General features: G+C 39.8%; 1 protein-coding gene across 1 annotated transcript in view; it reads left to right on the top strand.

Annotated features, from left to right (window-relative positions):
• The first annotated feature begins 1,745 nt into the window (after positions 1-1,745).
• Positions 1,746-23,787, top strand: part of LOC103247132 (serine/threonine-protein kinase TAO1-like) — a 33,023-nt gene continuing 10,981 nt past the window's right edge. The window contains 6 exon segments of the mRNA XM_073004770.1: positions 1,746-1,932; positions 4,503-4,706; positions 8,707-8,841; positions 13,975-14,211; positions 16,862-16,990; positions 21,271-21,474. Coding sequence (XP_072860871.1) covers positions 1,768-1,932; positions 4,503-4,706; positions 8,707-8,841; positions 13,975-14,211; positions 16,862-16,990; positions 21,271-21,474 — 1,074 coding nt within the window. The 5' untranslated portion in view covers positions 1,746-1,767.

The following is a 23,787-nucleotide window of genomic DNA, read 5'->3' as shown; positions in this document are numbered from 1 at the left end:
GACATGGTGGCGCATGCCTGTAATCCCAGCTACTCGGGAGGTAGAGGCAGGAAAATCGCTTGAATCCAGGAGGTGGAGGTTGTGGTAAGCGGAGATGGCACCATTGCACTCCAGCCTGGGCAGTCAGAGGAAACTCCATCTCAAAAAAAAAAAAAAAAAAAAAAAAAAGGAAGAATGTGACTGGCTTCTTACATTTGCCAAATAGAAGCAAAAGAAACCTTTCTAACTCATGTAGTAGTAACCCAGCCACTAGTATTTGGTGATTAGATTCTAAGTCTGCATATATATAAGCCTGGCCCCTAGTATGTATTATCATACCCCTATTTAAAATGATAGGAAGTATTTATCATGAGCTTCTTATCTTTTGGCCTAATTACATTTCTGTTGCAGTCTATCATAAAGAAAAAAACTAACAAAAAAATTTTAATACATGAAGCTGTTTATCATGGAATTAAAAATTAGAAATAGCTGCCCCAAATTAGAGTAATGGTTAGGTAATTTGGGCACAAACATTTGATGAAATATTCTACAAGCATTACGTTTATGAATTTGAAATAATAATTATTTTTTTGTTTTTGAGACAGACTCTTGCTTTGTCACCCAGGCTGGAGTGCAGTTACATGATCTCAGCTAACTGCAACCTCTGCCTCCGAGCTTCCAGTGATTCTCGTGCCTCAGCCTCCCGAGTAGCTGGGATTACAGGCGTATGCCTCCACGCCCTGCTAATTTTTCATATTTTTAGGGTTTCACTATTGGCCAGGCTGTTCTTGAACTCCTGGTCTCAAGTGATCTGCCTACCTTGGCCTCCCAAAGTACTGTGATAACAGGTATAAGCCACTGCGCCCAGCTAAAAAAATAATACTTATTATGACTGTGAAAATTGAATAAAATATTGTATAGAGGCTGTGCGTAGTGGCTCATGCCTGTAATCCAATGCTTTGGGAGGCCATGATAGGAGGGTCACTTGAGGCCAGGAGTTTAACTCTACCCCCACCAAAAAAAATCAAATGAAATTAGCTGGACATGGTGGTGCACACCTGTAGTCCTAGCTCCTTGAGAGGCTGAGGTGAGAGGATTGCTTGAGCCCAGGAGTTTGAGGTTACAGTGGGCTACAATTCATAGTTACAACTCTTTGCTTAAAGAAGAAATAAATGTGAGCTAACAAAGGAGGTAAAAGTTGTCTTAGGAATTCAAGGATATCTCATGGAACTCAAGGGATGGCAGAATATGTCTTTCTGGAATTTACATGCTAACTATGTATCTACAAAACATTTAATGACTTTTAATCTCTGTTAGTATTTTATGCAGAATATTGTTCACCAGCATATAAAGATATTAGATATAAAGATATCTAATATCTAAATTCATCTTTCATAATTCACTATCATTAAATACATTCCTGTTGAAACTAATATGACTCAGAACTGAACATGTCTTTTGTGTGAAATCATCAGTTCTTAGAGTATGTAAACCTTGAGAGCTCTGATTGGACTTAATTCTTAGTGTTTAGACCCTTCAATTATTTTAACTCTGCATTTTTAGTTGACCAACAAAAATATTATGTTCAAAATAAAAAGAGTAGTTGTGTATACACAGAGTATATGTATGTAAATGATAATTTTCTAAATAGGAAAAATTTAACAGAATTATGTAGCTATAGATTATATGCATTATCTATCATAGGATATTATCTCTAGGGTCTGAGAAGGAGAACCTTGGCACTAATTGAAAAAAAATCAACCTTTTACCTTCTCCCCTATCTAGCACATGTTTGTTCTTCGGGAGCGCCCTGAAACCGTGTTAATAGATCTCATTCAGAGGACAAAGGATGCAGTAAGAGAGCTGGACAATCTGCAGTATCGAAAGATGAAGAAACTCCTTTTCCAGGAGGCACATAACGGACCAGCAGTAGAAGCACAGGAAGAAGAAGAGGTAACAGATTAAAAAATGACTCCAATATTGAATTTTCACTATTGGTTTCTTTCCTTATGCAGCTTGCCCTGCCATAATTTACCTTATATACCAATGGTTTCCAGGTTGTATTTTCTTACCATTGGTCCTATAAAATCCCAGTTAGGAATAAAAAAAAGGTCCCTTTTTCTTGGAGAAATAAGAAAAATTAAAAAGAAATTTTTTAAAGTCTTTAATCATGTTAGATTACATGCCCCTTTATGGTACACAGTGTCATAGTGAAGGTTCTGAGAAGTCCTTTGTTAAAGAAACCTGTTCACTTTTGTTTAATCTAGTCCTTCTCTAATTTCTTGACCACCGAACCTTTTTTGTTTTTTTGAGACGGAATTTTGTTCTTGTTGCCCACGTTGGAGTGCAATGACATGATCTCGGCTCACTGCAACCTCCACTTCCGTGGTTCAAGCGATTCTCCTGCCTCAGCCTTCCAAGTAGCTGGGATTACAGGCGTGCACCACCACACCCAGCTAGTTTTTATTTTATTTTATTTTTTGTATTTTTAGTAAAGATGGGGTTTCACCACATTGGCCAGGCTGGTCTTGAACTCCTGACCTCAGGTGGCCCACCCACCTCGGCTTCCCAGAGTGCTGGGATTACAGGCATGGACCACCGTGCCCAGTCTGAGCCCTTTTTTGACCTATTGTCCAGTTCCATATGATGTGCTTTTGGAAGTTTTTGAAATACAGAATCTGAAGGTTGAATGTACTCTCTCAGAAGTCATGAGAAGGTTACTCGGCATTCTACTGTGTCACCAAAGAAACTTGATTTCATTCCGTCTACACCGTTCTTTTTTTTTTTTTTTAGACAGGGTCTTGCTCTGTAGCCCAGTTTGGAGTACAGTGGCACGGTCTTGCCTTACTGCAATCTCTACCTCCTGGGTTCAAGCGATTCTCCACCTTCTGCCTCCCAAGTAGCTGGGTCTACAGTTGCGCCACCATGCCCAACTAATTTTTTATATTTTTAGTAGAGACGGGGTTTCGCTATGTTGGCCAGGCTGTTCTCCATCTCCTGGCCTCAAGTGATTCATCTGCCTCAGCCTCCCAAAGTGCTGGGATTACAGGTGTGAGTCACCGCGCCTGGCCTACACTATTCTAAAATACTCATTTTACAGATACCAAAAGCAAGGCTCCGAATAAATTAAGTTGCTCACTGTAGGTAGAGGAACATGGGTTCAAATTCATACCTCTTTTACTCTCAAGACCAAGTTCTGTCTTGACTCTTAGGGAGAATGGAAATACAGATTTGCTGTAGAAGTGTTACAGAACTTCGTCATGAAGAAATATACATATAAAGTATATTATGTGTAAAGCTATTTTTTCCCTCTAAATATTTTGTTTCGTCTTTGCCCCGTCAGAATCGAAAATTTTATTCTTTTCTATTGGTTTTCATCGAGAGAGACCACTTTGCATTCTGAAACCATGAACAATAGTTTATTTTCTTTTTCTTTTTAATATCACTAAATAATTAATGAACTGTCAAATATAAGACTTTCTAAACTTACAATTTTTGGATTTGGGGATTTTTTTTAGTTCTTAATGGTAGTCACTAGAAAATTGTTTGGGATTATTTCAGATATGTGAAATACTTTAATAAAGTGAAATTAATAAAATTCTATGTAGTTAAATTGTTAACAATATATGTGTTAGGTTAGGGATGTAAGAAAAGTCCCTATCTACATATATGTCTGTGTTTATTAAATTCTACGTATCTTAAAGAATTCTGGTATGGTAAGACTACTGTAATGTTAGTGCCCAGATACTACACCTGCCTGTTTACATCAGAATAACATTCTTATGATTGTGATTTGAAATAATATAATATGTAATTATTAGTTTACACAAGAATAGGTAGGAATTAATATTAAATTATTTGGTGGTAAAAAGATAATCTAGTGTTCCCCAAAAACCTATCGAAATACAAAAAAGAAAAAGAAAGGAAGGAAGGAAGGGAGGAAGGGAAAGGTAATCTGGAGACTATGTTTTCCAGAAGAAAGAAGAATCTACTTATGAAAGGCTGGTTTAATAAAAAAGAATAACAACTACAGTGAAGTTTCTAATACTTTTTTTTTTAAATGCTCCTTGTGGAGCAGGGCTACCCCATAGGCACTGTACCCAGAATAGCCAGTGCTTTTTTTTTTTTTTTTTTTAAAGGAGGGATTTGTATTAACCAAGAATTATTGAGAAATGAGCAGGATCCCTATATATGCCCCATGAGAAGTATAAATCGTTATTTTAAAATATCAAGCAATGTAGAGAAAATATTCTACTTTGAAAATCACCCAAAAGTGATCAGCTGACTTTGTTTTAGACAGTTGGGTGAGTTTTTTTGTGATTTACTTGTTGGTCATTTTTGTTTTTCAATAAACTAACAGTTGATAAACTTCTTGGTCTTGGAAAATAAAAGCAATTTCTCATGATAGACCAACTTTCTGAGACTGTCTGGCAAGTGGTATGCTAGGTGCTTATAATCAAGAATTCAGAAGAGAGAGATGTATATAAATATTTGAACTGAATTTGAATGTTCTTTTCTCTTAGGAACAAGATCATGGTGTTGGCCGGACAGGAACAGTGAATGGTGTTGGAAGTAATTAATCCATTCCCAGCATGTCCATCAGTGCCAGCAGCCAAAGCAGTAGTGTTAACAGTCTTCCAGATGTCTCAGATGACAAGAGTGAGCTAGATATGATGGAGGGAGACCACACAGTGATATCTAACAGTTCTGTTATCCATTTAAAACCTGTGAGTATTTGGATTTCATTGAAAAAAATTCAATGTTGGTAAACTGTTTTCTTCGTCTATTAGTTTAAGAGAAGGAAGAAGGAGGAGAAGGAAGTTTCCCAAAGTTTGGAACATGGCCGGGCGCAGTGGCTCATGCCTGTAATCCCAGCACTTTGGGAGGCCAAGCCGGGTGTATCACTTGAGGCCAGGAGTTCAAGACCAGCCTGGCCAACATGGTGAAACCCTGTCTCTACTAAAAATAACAGAAATTAGCCAGGCTTGGTGGCATGTGCCTGTACTCCCATACTCCCAGCTACTTCGGAGGTTGAGGTGGGAGAATCACTTGAACCTGGGAGATGGAGGTTGCAGTGAGCCAAGATTGCATGACTGCAGTCCAGCCTAGGCGACAGAGTTAGACCCTGTCTCAAAAAAAAAGAAGTTTGGAGCATTTTTTAATGAAAAAAGCCTTGTTAACTCCTAACCTGTTATCTCCATTTGGAAAATTATGTTTTGAGAATACAAAAAGAATGTGGAACTATTTCAGAATATTAGAAGAAAAAGTACAGAAACCTCAAATACATTATTTGACATTATTTACATGGAAAATAAAATACTAAAAAATAGGAAGGATACACATAAAATTCATGATAATGGTTGCCTTTGGGGAGTGAGAAATGGTTGGGATGAGTGATGATCAAAAGTGAATTTTATGTTATCCATAATATTTATATCTTTTTTTTTTTTTTTTTTTGAGACGGAGTCTCACTCTGTCACCCAGGCTGGAGTGCAGTGGCCACAGTCTTGGCCCACTGCAACCTCCACCTCTCAGGTTCAAGCGATCATCCTGCCTCAGCCTCCCGAGTAGCTGGAATATACAGGTGTGTGCCACCCTGCCTGACTAATTTTTGTATTCTTAGTAGAGACGGGGTTTCACCGTGTTGGCCAGGCTAGTCTCAAACTCCTGACCTCAAGTGATCCACCCACCTCAGCCTCCCAAAGTGCTGGGATTACAGGTGTGAACCACTGTGCCAAGGCGTTTGTATCTTTTTTTTTTTTTTTTTTGAGATTGAGTTTTGTTCTTGCTGCCCAGTCTGGAATGCAGTGGCACCATCTTGGCTCATTGCAGTCTCCGCCTCCCAGATTCAAGCAATTCTCATGCCTCAGCCTCCTGAGTAGCTGGGATTACAGGTGCGTGCAACCACGCCCAGCTAATTTTTTGTATTTTTAGTAGAGAAGAGATTTCATCATGTTGGTCAGGCTGGTCTCAAACTCCCAACCTCAAGTGATCCACCCGCATCGGCCTCCCAAAGTACAGGGATTACAGGCGTGAGCCACTGCACCCAGCCTGTCTCTTAAAAATAAAGCTGAATATAATTGTAGAAAACTAGATTCTGGATTTAGGAAATATGGGTGTTTGCTGCTTTACTCTTTACCTTTTTGAGTGTAAAATGTTAAACCTGAAAAATATTGAAAAGTCAGGTAACTCCTTTTAACAATTAATAGGAATGCTGAGGCTGGGAGTGGAGGCCCACCCCTGTAATTCCAGCATTTTGGGAAGCTGAGGCAGGCAGATTGCTTGAGCCTGGAGTTGGAGACCAGCCTGGGCAACATGGTGAAACCCTGTCTCTACAAAAAATTTAAAAATTAGCTCGGCTTGGTGGTGCATGCTTCTAATCTCAGCTACTCAGGAGGCTAAGGTGGTAGGTTCACTTGAACTCAGGAAGTAGAGGTTTTCAGTGAGCCGAGATTGCACCACTGCACCTCTGCCTGGGTGACGGAGTGAGACTATCTCAAAAAACGAACAAACAAAAATAGGAACGCTTCCTTTTTCACTTCACAGCTTGTGTTACTATCTAAAAGTAGTAGGTACAATGGCTAAAAGATGGAAACAACCCAAATTATTCATCAACGGATGTATTAACAAATTGTGGTTTGTAGGCCGGGCACGGTGGCTCACGCCTGTAATCCCAGCATTTTGGGAGGTCGAGGCAGGTGGATTATGAGGTCAAGAGATTGAGACCATCCTGGCCAACATGGTGAAACCCTGTCTTTACTAAAAATACAAAAATTAGCCAGGCGTGGTGGCACACACCTGTAATCCCAGCTATTTAGGAGGCTGAGGCAGAAAAGTCGCTTGAACCCAGGAGGCAGAGGTTGCAGTGAGTTGAGATCATGCCACTGCACTCCAACCTGGCAACAGAATGAGACTCTGTCTCAAAAAACCAAAAAAAATTGTGGTTTTTACATCCAGTAGAATATTATTCAGCTACAAAAAGGAATGAAGTTCTAATATATGCCGCCATATGGATGAATCTTGAAAACATTTTAAGTGATGAAAGTCTAGACACAGAAGGACAAATATTGTATAATTAAACTTGTATAAAATATCTAAAATGTGCAAATTCATAGTGACAGAAAGTACGTTAGGAGTTACCAGAGACTGGGTGGAGGTCAAAATAGTTATTGCTAATGGACGTAGTTTCTGTTTGGGTTGATGAAAAAGTTTTGGAAGTAATACTGATAGCTGTACATCATTGAGAGTATAATTAATACCACTTAAAATGGTTAAAATAGGCTGAGCACTGTGGCTCATTCCTATAATCCTAGCACTTGGGGAGGCTGAGGCAGGAGTATCTCTTGAGGCCAGGAGTTCAAGACCAGCCTGGACAACATAGGGAGACTCCATCCATTAAAGAAAAAAAAAAATAGCCAGGTGTGGCACATGCCTGTGGCCCCAGCTACTGAAAAGGCTGAGTAGTGAAGGCCCACTGAGTAGTGGAGGATCGGTTGAGCCTGGGAGATCAAGGATGCGGTGAGCCTTGATCATACCACTGCACTGCATTCTGGGCAACAACAACAACAACAACAAATTATTACCACAATTAATTGGTTGCTACTTAACTGATGTTCTATTCAGCTAACAGATTGAGTTCAGGGAAAGATATCAGTCCTTCAATTTTTTCCAACTGTTTTTGTTTTTGCTTATTTTGGACAGATGGCAGAAGTATTATAAAGATAACTCCATTGCTTCCAAAACCCAAGAGGCTTTGAGCAGTTTTCTACTACTCCTGTTTAAAACATTGACTATATTGGCTACATGTTTCATCATCTTTGTTTTCAAGTTATGTTAAAGCTTTTCAATTTTGCACATAATCAGTAGGATATAAATCTAGTCATGTGCCAGGCACAGTGACTCACGCCTGTAATCCCAGCACTTTGGGAGGCCAAGGCAGGCAGATTGCTTGAGCCCAGTAGTTCAAGACCAGCCTGGGCAACATGGCAGAACCCCATCTCTACAAAAAATACAAAAGTTAGCTGGCATGGTGGTGCATGCCTGTGGTCCCAGCTACCTGGGAGGCTGAGGTGGGAGGATCGCTTGAGCCCAGGAAGTTGAGGCTGTGGTGAGCCATTCAGGGTACCACTGCACTCCAACCTGGGTGACAAAGTGAGACCCCGTCTCAGACAAACAAATCAATCAATCAATCTAGTCATGTGCATTTTCTTATCCTGAGTCTGTGTACTATTTTATACCCTGTACAGATAATTTATTCTAATTCTAATTATATTGAAAATAAAGCTGGACATATTGGCTTGCACCTGTAATCTCAGGATTTTGGAAGGCCAAGGAGGGAGGATTACTTGAGCCCAGGAGTTCTAGACCAGCCTAGTCAACATAGGGAGACCTTGTTTCTAAAAAAATAAAATTAGCCTAGCCTGATGGCCCGTGCCTGTAGTTCCAACTTCTCAGGAGTCTGAGGTAGGCAGATGGTTTGAGCCTGGGAGGTTGAAGCTACAGTGAGCTATGGTCACATTACTGTACTTCAATCTGGGTGACACAGCGAGACCCTGTTTCTAAAAAAGAAGAAAAGAAAAAAGAACAGCATTTCTACTTTTTGGTTTTGCTTTTTAAAATTATGTCTTTGAGATTTGTTGATCAAGTTGTCTTTAAACTTTAATTTCCATAAAGATTCAAACAAACTGTTCACCTTACATAGTATTATCTTTTTTTTTTTTTGCCTAGGAGGAAGAAAATTACAGAGAAGAGGGAGATCCTAGAACAAGAGCATCAGATCCGCAGTCTCCACCCCAAGTATCTCGTCACGAATCACACTATCGTAATCGAGAACACTTTGCTACTATACGGACAGCATCACTGGTATGTACTTCCCCGAATTAAAGATAAATATATTTTTCATGTGGGACCTTGGCAATATAAACTCAAGTATAGCTATATATTGTTTTGTATTTGGGTTTTATTTTGCGAAATATTCATTTAATATTTAATTGCCTATTATGAGAAAGATGTTATTCAGAGAACTCTGAGAAATGTTAAACTAACAATGTCTTCATGACACGTACACAAAAAACGAGTATGTTAGAATATCTTAAATACTTAAGATAACTACAGGACACTAAACAGGGATTCAGATAACTTTTTTTTAGGAGCATAAATGAAGTATTTATGAAATAAATAGTTTCAGTATTTAAAATTAGTAAGATTTAGGCACAGCAGGGAGAGGAGAAATGAATGGTATTTCCATATAAGAAGAATATGGACAGTAAGGAAATATATTGTGTGAGGCTAACCAGAAGGAGGGGAATATTGGAAATGGCAAGCAGTACAATTTGGTATACTCTAAAGTCATTCTGATTTTCCAAATAATATGGATTATCTGTTCATTACAAGGATGCTATAATGGGGTACTTAAAATCTTAATCAGACAGATAAGTAAAACCAAAGCATGATAAAGGATACTAAGGATACAACAAAATTACATTAAGATACCATAAGAAAAGTAGGCTATTAGAAAACATAATGGAAAGGCTGGGTTTGGTCGCTCATGCCTGTAATCGTAGAACTTTGGAAGGCTGAGGTGGGTGGATCACTTGAGCTCACGAGTTTAAGAACAGCCTGGGCAACATGGTGAAACCCCATCTCTACAAAAAATACAAAATTCAGGTGGGGTGTGGTAGCTCACACCTGTAATCCCAGCAATTTGGGAGGCTGAAGTAGGTGAATCGACTGAAGTCAGGAGTTTGAGACCAGCCTGGCCAATATGGCGAAACCCTGTCTCTGCTAAAAATAGAAAAATTAGCTGGGCATGGTGGTGCACTTGTAATTCCAGCTATTCAGGAGGCTGAGACTGGAGAATCGCTTGAACCTAGGAGGCAGAGGCTGCGGTGAGCTGAGATCGTGCCTCTGCACTCCAGCCTGGGTGACAGAGGTAGACACTATCTCAAAAAAAAAAAAAAAAAAAAAAAAAAAAAAAATTCAGCTGGGTGTGGTGATGTGTGCCTGTAGTCCCATATACTTGGGAGACTGAGTCAGGAGCATTGATTGAACCCAGGAGATGGAGGTTGCAGTGAGCCGAGATCACACCACTGTACTGCAGCCTGGGTGACAGTGCCAGATCCTGTCTCAAAAAAAAAAAAAGAAAGAAAGAAAGAAGTGAGGCTGGGCGTGGTGGCTCACACCTGTAATCCCAGCACTTTGGGAGGCCGAGGCAGGTGGATCACCTGAGGTCAGGTTTCAAGACCAACTTGGCCAACATGGTGAAACCTCGTCTCTACTAAAAATACAAAAATTAGCTGGGCGTGATGGCAGGCACCTGTAATCCGGGTTACCTGGCAGGCTGAGGTAGGATAATTGCTTGAATCCAGGAGATGGAGGTTGCAGTGAGCTGAGATTGCGCCATTGCACTCCAGCCTGGGCATCAGAGCGAGACTCTGTCTCAAAAACTAAAAAAGAAAAAAAAGAAAAGAAAACATGATGGGGGAAAAAAAAGATATGATAGCTATCTGACTTCTCAACAATGTAATAAGCAGATGTTATAAATCCTATGCTGTCATGAGTCTATATGACGTGGGGTTGGGAACGTAGTACCCTACCCTAAGTCAGGTTATTCCTACTATTCTGCAACATGTAAATAGCACTTTTAACAGAGCAAGTGGTAAAGATTGCTTAATTTTTGCATGACTATTTTGATAATTATGTTGAGAAGGACCAGCTTAAAGGAAAACCTCTCAGTAACTTGGCATAAGTTAAATGTTTCCCAAAGAAGTGTTCTATTCCAAAGTTTGGCTTCCTCAAATCAATTAAGGGCATTTTAAATTTACAGATTTAATGAATCAAAATCTGAAAAAGATTTGTATTTTTAAAGCCAGTAGTTTCATTTATGTCACTTAAAATATTCAGAGCATAAGTAGTTTTTTAATACAAATAAGCATAGCTGTATTATTCATTATAAGTGCTATATACCATCACAGCCTACCTTCTTCTGACTTGGATTTTTTTCATTCAATAAAATGCACAGATCTTAGGTATTCAATTTGAAGAGTTTTTACAATTCTATACACCTGCCTTAACCGTCTGAAACAAGGTACAGTTATCCCTCAGTATCTGTGAGGGATTGGTTCCAGGACCCTCCATAAATCCCCAAATCCACAGATAAGCCAAGTCCCTTATATAAAATGGTGGCCCGGGCGGAGTGGCTCACAGCTGTAATCCCAGCACTTTGCCAGGCCGAGGCAGGCAGATCACTTGAGGTCAGGAGTTCGAGACCAGCCTGGCCAGCATGGTGAAACCTCATCTCTATTAAAAATACAAAAATTAACCGGGCGTGGTGGCAGGCACCTGTAATCCCAGCTACTCAGGAAGTTGAGGCAGGAAAATTGCTTGAACCCGAGAGGCGGAGGTTGCAGTGAGCTGAGATCGTACCATTGCACCCCAGCCTGGGGGACAAGAGCGAGACTTCATCTCAAAAAAAAAAAGAAAAAAATCAGGAGTTCAAGACCAGCCTGGCCAACATGGTGAAACCCTGTCTCTACTAAAAATATAAAAAATTAGCTGAGTATGGTGGCGCATACCTGTAGTCCCAGCTACTCAGGAGGCTGAGGCAGGAGAATCACTTGAACCTAGGAGGCAGAGGCTGCAGTGAGCCAAGATCGTGCCACTGTACTCCAGCGTGGGCAACACACCGACCCTGTCTTTGAAAAAGAATTGAAAATGTTATCAACAAGATGAAAGATAACAAGTGTTGGCAAAAAGGGGAACTCTTACACATTGTTGGTGATAACCTAAATTAGTATGGCCATTTTGGAAAATGGTATGAAGGTTCCTCAAAAAACTAAAAATAGAACTGCCATATGATCCAGTAATTCCACTTCTGGGTACATATTTAAAGGAACTGAAATTCATATGTTGAAGGGATATCTGCACTCCCATGTTCATTGCAGCATTATTCACAATAGCTAAGTCATGGAATCAACCTAAGTGCATATCAGTGGATGAGTGGATAAGGAAAATGTAGCATATATACACAATGGAATACCATTCAGCCTTAAAAAGGAAAAATCCTGTCATTTGCAAGAACATGCATGAATCTGGAGGATTATGCTAAGTGAGATAAGGCAAGCACAGAAAGACAGACACCACATGATCTCGCTTTTATGTGGAGTCTAGAAAAATAAAGTTGAACTCATAGAATAGAGGTAGAGACTAGAGTGGTGGTTACTAGAGGTTAGGGACAGAGAGAAATGGGGAGTTGTTGATCAAAATGTACAAATTTCAGAAAGATAGGAGGAACGGGTTTTGAGATATTTTGCATAGCCAGTTGACTATAGTTGACAATAGTGTATTGAATATTTTGAAATAACTAAAAGTAAATCTCAAATATCTCACCATAAAAAATGATGCATAAAGAAGGTGATGGATATGTTAGATTGATTTAATTCAATATGTTGAATACATATATCAGTATATCACACATGTACTCCATAAATGTATACAATTATGATTTGTCAATCAAAACATTAACATTTTTTAAAGGAATTGAAAACAGGTACTCAGACAAGTGCATGTACACACATAGTCACAGCAGCAGTTTTCACAGTGGCCAAAAGACGGAAACAATACAAATGTCCATCAGTGGATGAGTGGATAAACAAATTGTGCTATATACATACAGTGGAATTTTATTCAGCTGTAAAAGGAAATGAAATACTGATGCATACTACAACATGGATAAACTTCAGAAACATGCTAAGTGAAAGAAACCAGCCATAAAAACTCATATATTATATGACACTACTTATATGAAATATGCAGAATAGGTATATCTATAGAGACATAAAGCAGATTGATGGTTACCAGGAGGGGAGAATGGAGAGCAACTGCTTAACAGGTATAGAATTTTCTCTTGAGATGATAAACATGCTTTATAACTAGATAAAGGTGATAGTTGCATGGCACGGTAAATATACTAAACATACTGAATTGTTCATTTTAAGGTGATTGATTTTATGTCATGAGTATTTTATCTTGTTTTTTTTTGTTTGTTTTTGTTTTTTTTGAGACGGAGTTTCGCTCCGTTGCCTAGGCTGTAGTGCGGTGGTGTGATCTCAGCTCAATGCAAGCTCCACCTCCCAGGCCCACACCATTCTCCTGCCTCAGCCTCCGGAGTAGCTGGGACCACAGGTGCCCGCCACCGTGCCCAGCTAATTTTTTTTGTATTTTTAGTAGAGACGGGGTTTCACCGAGTTAGCCAGGATGGTCTCGATCTCCTGACCTTGTGATCCGCCTGCCTCCGCCTTCCAAAGTGCTGGGATTACAGGCGTGAGCCACCACGCCTGGCCTATCTTGATTTTTAAATTGAAGTTTTTCTTTTTTTTTTTTTTGCTTTGTGGTCAGTGTTTTTTGTGTTCTGCCCAAGAAGTGTTTGCTTACTCCAGGGTTATAAAGATATTTTGTGTTTCTGCTTTGTGATTCTGGGTTTTACATTCAGGTCAAATGATCCTTCTCAAATTAATTTTTATATATGACATAAGTGATATAGGGAGTCAAGGTTTATTTGTTTTTTTCTATGTAAAGAACCAGTTGTTTCAGCAGGATTTGCTAAAAACAGTATCCTCTGAATTAAGTTGACTTTCTTGGTAGAAAAATCAATTGAACATATGTGGATCTCTTTCTAGTTTTTATTCTCTTTCCTTGATCTACTTAGCCTATCTTAAAGCCAGTACTGCATTGTCTTGCGTACTGTAGGGCTGCATGTCCTCCAAATATTTTTGTTCCTCAAGATTGTTTTGGCTATTCTAGATTCTTTTATATCCCCATATAAATTTTAGAACCAGTCTATTTCTTTAAAAGACTTGTTGGAAATTTTCTTGGAATCTGCTAACATTGGGATATTTTATACTAATTCCCTACTTAGTTAATATAGAATGGTTTAAAAGGCTTTTCGAAGAAGAATGTTTTATTTTCTTCTTTTCCTTCCATTATTTGTATGTCTAGGTTACAAGGCAAATGCAAGAACATGAGCAGGATTCTGAGCTTAGAGAACAAATGTCTGGCTATAAGCGAATGAGGCGACAACATCAAAAGCAACTGATGACTCTGGAAAATAAGCTAAAGGCTGAGATGGACGAACATCGCCTCAGATTAGACAAAGATCTTGAAACTCAGCGTAACAATTTTGCTGCAGAAATGGAGAAACTTATCAAGAAACACCAGGCTGCTATGGAGAAAGAGGTGGCTTATTCAGTATTGTTAATTTGCTTGTTTTAGGTTTTGAATGTCTCAGAATTAACCAACATGGCAGTTTGATGTTAGAGTATCTGTTCCCAGGAACCAAGCAAATTGGGGAAAAGGAGAAACATTTATGTAACTTATATAAAGGTTTCTGTACATTGATATTACAAAAAAAGGTGATATCTGTGTGTCTTATCTCTCACTAATTTTGTGTGTGCATCATTTAAAACAAATCAGTCTTAAAACTATTCATTGGGGTAGTCCACTTTATAGTTTATGTAATAGCCAGCAAAATTTTGAATATGAAAAATTGATGTATTTTAATATCAAGTACTAGGCCTGGGAACTAATAAGACATGGGACCATTTCCTGATTCTTGAGAGTTTTATAGTGTCATAATCGGTAAGTTACTCAGTTATTTTAAGCTTTTAATTTTCTGGTTATCTGAGGAGTTTGCTAAATCTCCTGTCATTAGGTGATTTAGGTCTCAAAAAGTCATTTTTATTCTCTTTTTTGTATTTTTTGGAAACTACCCTTGAATTTCTGGCAGCATTTTAATATCAGAATGATTGAAGATTACTGTAATAAATACAATGTTGTAGGTTATAAGTTATGAAAGATTCAGATTCATGAATTTGATTCAGAATCAAATTCATTTGATTATTGACAAATAATTGTCATTATTTTACATGATAAAAGTTTAGTTTTTAGGATTTTTGTTATGTGAAACCTTTTCTTCTAATGTTTTTGGTTTCCATTGTTTTACTTTTATTCGATAGTCATGTTTGTCAAGTAGAATGTAGAATTCTCAGTAAATTCACACATATCATTAAAATATGTCCAGGTAGTTTGCAGTGAGGCATTATTTATCATAGCTACCCTCTTCTCCCTTTTCACAAAAAAAGAACCATTCTCATAGTAGTAGGGACTTTGACAAAATAATTTATGATATAAATAAATATTTGATTTTGAAATAATTTGATAAAACAATGTATACATATTTAAAATCCTCTGGGCATTGAATATTTTTATTTTTTATTTTATTATTATTATTTTTTGAGACAATCTCTCTCTGTTGCCCAGGCTGGAGTGTAGTGGTGTGATCTCAGCTCACTGCAACCTCTGCTCTCCAAGTTCAAGCAATTCTCCTGCCTCAGCCTCCCAAGTAGCTGAGACTACAGGTGCATCTACCATGCCTGGCTAATTTTTGTATTATTTTTATTTTAGTAGAGAAGGGGTTTCACCATGTTGATCAGGCTGGTCTCAAATCCCTGACCTCAGTTGACCTTCCCTTCTCAACCTCCCAAAGTGCTGGGATTATAGGTGTGAGCCACCACACCTGACAGATATTATTTTTAATAGCTTGGGAAAAGGGGATACTAACATATTTAGGAAAACAATTGCTGAAGCAGATGTGCAATGTGATAACAAATTTGTTTTAAAAGTATATAACCAGGATGGGTGCAGTGGTTCACACCTGTAATCCCACCACTTTGGGAGGCCAAGGTGAGAAGATTACTTGAGCCCAGAAGTTCAAGACCAGCCTGGGCAACATAGGAAGACTCTGTTTCCACAAAAATAAAAAATAAAAAAATGAACTGAGCATGGTGACATACACCTGTAGTTCCAGCTACTCGGGAGGCTGAGGTGGGAGGATCACTTGAGCTCAAAAGGAGGCTGCAGTGAGCCATGATTGTACCACCGCACTCAAACCTGGGTGAGAGAGTGAGACCCTGTAATACATTTTTTGAGATGGGCACTCGCCATGTTACCCACTGGTCTTGAACTCCTGGGCTCAGGTGATACTCCCACCTCAGCTTCTCAAAGTGTTGGGATTACAGGCATGAGCGACAATGCCTACTTAATTATATACATACACATATATATGTGTGTGTGTGTATATTTGAGACATGTACGTTTATAGAAAAAATTAGAGGCCGGGCTCAGTGGCTCACATCTGTAATCCCAGCACTTTGGGAGGCTGAGGTGGGTGGATCACCTGAGGTCAGGAGTTCAAGATCAGCTTGGCCAACATGGCGAAACCCTGTCTCTACTAAAAATACTAAAAATACAGGTGTCACACACCTGTCATTGCAGCCACTCGGTAGGCTGACACAGGAGAATCACTTTAACCCGGGACGCGGAGGTTGCAGTGAGCCAAGCTTGTGCCGCTGCACTGCAGCCTGGGTAACAATGAGACTCCATCTCAAAAGTAGTAATTTTTAAAAAAGAAAAAATTACAAAAGATATGCACCAAAACATAAGATTTTTCTTGTTTTTCTGTATTTTGTAAATGTTCTACAGTGAACGTGTATTGGATATAGATTCAGAAATAAAGTATAGCATTTGTTTCGTTTTACTAAGGGATTGAGGGTTGGAAGGAGGATATACTTCTGTTAAATGAAATAAAAAGTTGACAACGTGTTTGACGTTTCAAAGATGAGTTTCATCTTACTGATTCTATGAAGTTCAAATGGTAAGGATGCCAAGTAGCACGTGTTTATAATTTGGTTCAGTCTTTTATTTTGGTAATGTTTCTACCGATTTCTTGTTCTTAGAAAATAAAAGATATTCTTAGTGATGTATATTAAACTGCTACTTTAAATCTATCTACTTAACTAATTTGATTCATTTTTCAAACTTCATATAGGCTAAAGTGATGTCCAATGAAGAGAAAAAATTTCAGCAACATATTCAGGCCCAACAGAAGAAAGAACTGAATAGTTTTCTAGAGTCCCAGAAAAGAGAGTATAAACTTCGAAAAGAGCAGCTTAAAGAGGTACTTATGTCATAAAACTTTTCAATAAATTTTCTGCTTATTAATTATATCCAATGGTGACCAACTCATATCCAACTTATATCCAATGGTGACCATTGGATATCCTCACTGGCATTAGGATAAAATTATCTTTTGTTGTTTGTGGTCACTAAATGGATATTAGTTTAAATGATGACTTTAATTATAATCAGTTACCCTTAACTGAGTTATTTAGTTGAGGATCTAAAATGAATCATTTCCTGAAAATATACTTTTTTTATGTTTGTATATTTATTTATTTATTTATTTATTTATTTTTAAGACAGAGTCTTGCTCTGTCACCCAGGCTGGAGTGCAATGGTGTGATACCAGCTCACTGCAAGCTCCGCCTCCCAGGTTCACGCCATTCTCCTGCCTCAACCTCCTGAGTAGCTGGGACTATAAGTGCCTGCCACCATGCCCGGCTAACATTTGGTATTTTTTTTTAGTAGAGACGGGGTTTCACCATGTTAGCCAGGATGGTATTGATCTCCTGACCTCGTGATCCGCCCACCCCGGCCTCCCAAAGTGCTGGCATTACAGGTGTGAGCCATTGCGTCCAGCCTTATGTTCTTATTTTTTGTATGTATTTTTTGAGACAGTCTTACTCTGTTCCACAGGCTGGAGTGCAGTGGCACAATCATAGCTCACTGCAGCTTCGACCTCCCATGCTCAAGCAATCCTGCCTTAGCCTCCCCAGTAGCTGTGAACACAAGCACGCACCACCACTCCTGGCTAATTTTTAAATTTATTTTTTGTAGAGACAGGGTCTTGCCATGTTGCCTAGTCTGGTCTCAAACTCCTGGGCTCAAGCAGTCTGCCCACCTTGGCTTCCCAAAGTGCTGGGATTATAGGCATAAGTCAGTGTACCTGATCACATTTTGTTATGTGAAACCTTTTCTTCTAATGTTTTTGGTTTCCCATTGTTTTACTTTGAAAGTAAACAGAATAAGGGGGATATTTGCTTATTAGTTTTTTTTTAGGTAGAATATGCTGATTATTTCTTTGTGGCTACAGGGTTTCATATTTGTTTGCCCTTTCTTGTGCTGCCCCCTCCCTCCGATTTTTTTTTTTTTTCCCCGAAATGCAAGTCTCACTCTGTCGTACAGGCTGGAGTGCAGTGGTGTGATCTTGGCTCACTGCAACCTCCCCTCCCCCGAGGTTGAAATGATTCTCCTGCCTTAGCCCCCCGAGTAGCTGGGATTACAGGTGTGTGCCACCATGCCCAGATACTTTTTATATATTTTTTTAGTAGAGACGGGGTTTCACCATGTTAGCCAGGCTGGTCTCAAACTCCTGACCTCAGGCAGTCTACCCACCTCAGCCTCCCAAAGTGCTAGGATTACTAGTGGGAGCCACCACTCCTTGCTCTTGTGCTGCCTTTTTTTTTTTTTTTTTTTTTTTTTTTTTTTGAGACAGAGTCTCACTCTGTTGTCCAGGCTAGGGTGCAGTGGCATAATCTCGGCTCACTGCAACCTTTGCCGCTTTGGGTTCAAGTGATTCTCCTGCCTCAGTCTCCTGAGTAGCTGACATTACAGGCGCCTGTCACCACGCCCGGCTGATTTTTGTATTTTTAGTAGAGATGAGGATTTCACCATCTTGGCCAGGCTGGTCTTAAACTCATGCCATTCTCCTGCCTCAGCCTCCCGAGTAGCTGGGACTACATGTGCCTGCCACCAAGCTTGGCTAATTTTTTGTATTTTTAGTAGAGACAGGGTTTCACGATGTTAGCCAGAATGGTCTCGATCTCCTGACCTCATGATCTGCCCGCCTCAGCCTCCCAAAGTGCTGAGATTACAACTGTGCCTAGCCTGACAACTTCTTAAAGAGGATCATTATTCAAGATAGGCACCAGGAACGGAAAATGATATGTCTTTTAATTTACACTCCTGTCTTACAGGATGATTGAAATTTTTAGTTCATATAATTAATTAGCATACTATGATACATCGATTGATTTTGATAAAATAAGTATAATCAATTTGATATTAATGATTTGTGTGTGTGTAGGAATTTACCTTATAATCAGATATGTATGTCTTGTTGTATACATATTGGTGGCACAAAGACTTGCTCTATACCCTGCCAAGTGAGCTTCATTGACAAGATTTTTCCAACTCTAAATGGTATAATTTGCAGTATATTCCCATGACTATAATTCAAAAGCCAAACTCTATACTGGAACTTTGAGTTTGAAACAATAGTAAATAGAGTTTCCAACTATAAATAAATCTCCAACAAAATGCAGTTGTTTTGTTTTCCAGTGAAATTTAAAACAATGTGGAAAATCATTAATTTTGATTTGTTCAGTGGTTATTAATGCTGAAAATTAAATACCATTCATAAAGTAGGTCTCTATTCTCCCATGGTTTTGTTTATTTTCCATTTAATTTCCAGTTTTCTTATATCGAATCCTTCCATAATTTTGCCAAAAACTTAGCATCAAGGATGTCAAAAACCAAGAAGCAAGAATATTTAACTGTATTTTTGCCCTAGTTCACTTGCAATTTTTACCTAAAAGCACTATCTTCTGTTTCTTCTTGGGAAGGTTTTAAAAAAGGATATGTTTTACTTTATTAACCAATCATTGTGTACTTCGAAGTTAGGAACCATCAGAAATGTAGCTGTGCAGAGACAAAAGGTACACATTTTCTGGTGTACATATCTCTCTTTCCTTTCCGATTGAGTGGGTAACTCAACAAAGATCTAAAGGCCGGGCACAGTGGCTCACGTCTGTAATCCCAATAGTTTGGGAGGCCGAGGTGGGCGGATCACTGGGTCAGGAGATCGAGACCATCCTGGCTAACATGGTGAAATTCCGTCTCTACTAAAAATACAAAAAATTAGCTGGGCATGCTGGCAGATGCCTGTAACCCCAGCTACTTGGGAGGCTGAGGTAGGAGAATCGCTTGAACCTGGGAGGCGGAGGTTGCAGTGAGCTGAGATCGCACCACTGCACTCCAGCCTGGGTGACAGAGCAAGACCCTGTCTCAAAAAAAAAAAAAGATGTAAATACCACTTGCCTTCTAGAGGTCATTGGTCATTGCCCTGCCTGAGTATTAGAGAAGAAACACACTTAAAAACTTTTATTTATTTATTTATTTATTTATTTATTTATTTATTTATTGAGACGGAATTTTGCTCTTGTTGCCCAGGCTGGAGTGCAATGGCGCGATCTCGGCTCACTGCACTGCAACCTCTGCCTCCTGGGTTCAAGTGATTTTCCCTCTCAGCTTCCCGAGTAGCTGGGATTGCAAGCCTGCATCACCATGCCTGGCTAATTTTGTATTTTTAGTAGAGATGGGGTTTCTCCATGTTGGTTAGGCTGGTCTTGAACTCCTGACCTCAGGTGATCTGCCCACCTCAGCCTCCTAAAGTGCTGGGATTACAGGCGTGAGCCACCGCACCCAGCCAATAACTTTTATTTAAAATTTACTGATGCAAAATGATAACATTCATTTAGGTAATTTTAATGGGGTTTTTGTTGTGGTGGTGGTTTTGTTTTTTTGAGACGGAGTTTCACTCTGTCACCCGGGCTGGAGTGCAGTGGCGCAATCTCGGCTCACTGCAACCTCTGCTTCCTGGGTTCAGGCGACTCTCCTGCCTCAGCCTCCCAAGTAGATGAGACTGCAGGCATCTGCCACCATGCCTGGCTAAGTTTTTTTTTTTTTTGAGACTGGGTTTCGCTCTTTTTGCCCAGGCTGGAGTGCAGTGGCGCTATCTCAGCTCACTGCAACCTCCACCTCCTGGGCTCGAGTGATTCTCCGCCTCACCCTCCCGAGTAGCTGGCATTACGGGCATGTGCCACCATGCCTGGCTAATTTTGTATTTTTGGTAGAGGAAGGGTTTCTCCATGTTGGTCAGGCAAGCTCCTCCTCCCAGGTTCATGCCATTCTCCTGTCTCGGCTTCCCGAGTAGCTGGGACTACAGGTGCCCGCCATCACACCTGGCTAATTTTTTGTATTTTTAGTAGAGATGGGATTTCACCATGTTAGCTAGGATGGTCTCGATCTCCTGATCTCGTGATCCGCCTGCCTAGGCCTCTCAAAGTGCTGGGATTACAGGCGGGAGCCACCACGCCCAGCCTAATTTTGTATTTTAGTAGAGACAGTTTCACCATGTTGGCCAGGCTGGTCTCGAACTCCTGACTTCAGGTGATCCGCTCACCTTGGCCTCCCAGAGAGCTGGGATTACAGGCATGAGCCACTGTGCCTGGCCCTATTTTTATGTATTTTTACCTGAGTTGTTTTTTATGTTGCCAGGAGCTAAATGAAAACCAGAGTACCCCCAAAAAAGAAAAACAGGAGTGGCTTTCAAAGCAGAAGGAGAATATACAGCATTTCCAAGCAGAAGAAGAAGCTAACCTTCTTCGACGTCAAAGACAATACCTAGAGCTGGAATGCCGTCGCTTCAAGAGAAGAATGTTACTTGGTCGTCATAACTTAGAGCAGGACCTTGTCAGGGAGGTAAGTTTGAGTGATGAGAAATTTTAAATCCTTTATCAAAAGCATCTTTCCTGAAAATACTCCAATTTCATTCTAGTCTCAGGGACTTTGCACTTTTACTTGCCTCTGTCTGAATCATTCTTCCTCAGATATTCACATGGAGTGTTTGCTCCCTGTATATCTTTACTCAGGTGTCATTTCCTTAAAATCTCTTAACCACCAATTTTTTTTTTCCCCCAAGAAAGAGTCTCTCCATGTCGCCTAGTATGGAGTGCAGTGGCGCCATCTTGGCTCAGTGCAATCTTCACCTCCTGGGTGCGAGCGATTTTCGTGCCTCAGCCTCCCAGGGTAGCTAGGATTACAGGTGTGCACCACCAAACCCAACTAAGTTTTGTATTTTTAGTAAAGATGAACTTTCGCCATGTTGGCCAGGCTGTTCTCAAACTCCTGGCCTCATGCAATCTGCCTGTCTCAGCCTCCCAAAGTGCTAGGATTACAAGCATGAGCTACCATGCCTGGACTTAACCACCACATTCTTCTGCTTTATTTAAATATTATTCTTTGCAGCCAGGTATGGTAACTGTAATCCCAACACTTTGGGAGGCCAAGGCAGGCAGATCACTTGGTTCTAGGAGTTTGAGACCAGACAGGGCAACCTGACAAATGCCTGTCTCTACAAAAAATATGTTTATTAAAAAAAATTAGCTGGATGTGGTGTGCACCTGTAGTCCCAGCTACCTGGCTGAGGCATGAATATGCCTGAGCCCAGGAGGTTGAGGCTGCAGTGAGCCATGATCATGCCACTGCACTCCAGCCTGAGCTACAGAGCAAGACCCTGTCTCAAACAGACAGACAACTAACTAAATATGTTCTTCTTTGCACTTTTCTTTTTCACGTGAATATGTGTATGTTCACAAAACCATGTGTTTCTGCAGGGTAGGGAGGTTGTTCCTGACTCCCTCACTACAATGGAAGTTGTATGAAATCACAGAATTGATGCAGTTTTTTTATTCTCCAGTTTCTGATTCATAGTAGGCATTCAATAAATCTTAACCAATCCACAAATGAAAAATGTTGATTTTTTATTTTTACTTTTATTTATTTATTTATTTTGAAACAGAGTCTCGCTCTTTCGCCCAGGCTGGAGTGCAGTGGCGATCTCGGCTCACTGCAACCTCTGCCTCCCAGGTTCAAGCAATTCGCCTGCCTCAGCCTCCCAAGTAGCTGGGACTACAGGCATGCATCACCACACCGGGTTGATTTTTTTATTTTTAGTAGAAACGGGGTTTTGCCGTGTTGGCCTGGCTAGTCTCCAATTCCCAACCTCAAGTGATCCGCCTGCCTCGGCCTCCCAAAATGCTGGGATTACAGGCATGAGCCACCATGGTCAGCCTTGAGTTTTACATATGAGGAGATTCATTGGGCAGTTTTTGCCTCTGACCTGAAATGGGTTCCATGAAGTGTGTGTTGCCCTTAAATACATTTTTATCATCATGTGATTATTAATTGGGTAAATGTTGTAGAAACTCTTCTGCCAATGAAAACAATTATTCTTGGCTGGATGTGGTGGCTCATGGCTGTGATCCTAGCACTTTGGGAGGCCGAGGCAGGTGAATCACTTGAGGTCAGGAGTTTGAGACCAGCATGGCCAACATAGTGAAACCCCATCTCTACTTTTAGTAGAGATACAAAAAAATGAGCCGGACGTGGTGGCAGACACCTGTAATCCCAGCTACTTGGGAGGCTGAGGCATGAGAATCAATTGAACCTGGGAGATGGAGGTTGCAGTGAGCTGAGATCGTGCTGCTATACTCCAGTCTGGGCCACAGAGCAAGTCTCCATCTCAAAAAAAGAAAAGAATTATTTTCATTATTAAGATACCTGTGAGTATAGATAAATTTCTCAGAGTGGGTTGAAATAATATATTTCATGCTTGTAATATGTTATGCTTGTAATATAGCATAATTGTGCGAGTTTACTAATAAATTCAAATTAAAACAGTTGCATCCATTATGTAAGAAAAATGTAAAAGATTGATACATTCAATCCTAGTAATGGTGTGTGTTAACAGACACTATTAGTAAGACTATAAATTGATATTGCCCCTTTGGAGCATGATTTAACAGTAGCTTTTAAAATATAATACGTAGGTAGCATTTATCCATCAAATCCACTTCTAGAACTCTGTCCTACAGAAATAACAACATGATTCTATGATACAGTATACATAGATACTTATTGAAACTTTGTTTATAAAAGTGAAACGGGCTGGAGCAATGGCTCTCACCTATAATACTTGAGGTCAAGAGTTCAAGGACAGCCTGGTCAACGTGG

Source organism: Chlorocebus sabaeus, chromosome 16, assembly GCF_047675955.1.
Source record: "Chlorocebus sabaeus isolate Y175 chromosome 16, mChlSab1.0.hap1, whole genome shotgun sequence".
Taxonomy (NCBI): domain Eukaryota; kingdom Metazoa; phylum Chordata; class Mammalia; order Primates; family Cercopithecidae; genus Chlorocebus; species Chlorocebus sabaeus.
The sequence above is the reverse complement of the archived record's forward strand: the minus strand, read 5'-3'. Positions and strand labels throughout refer to the sequence as shown.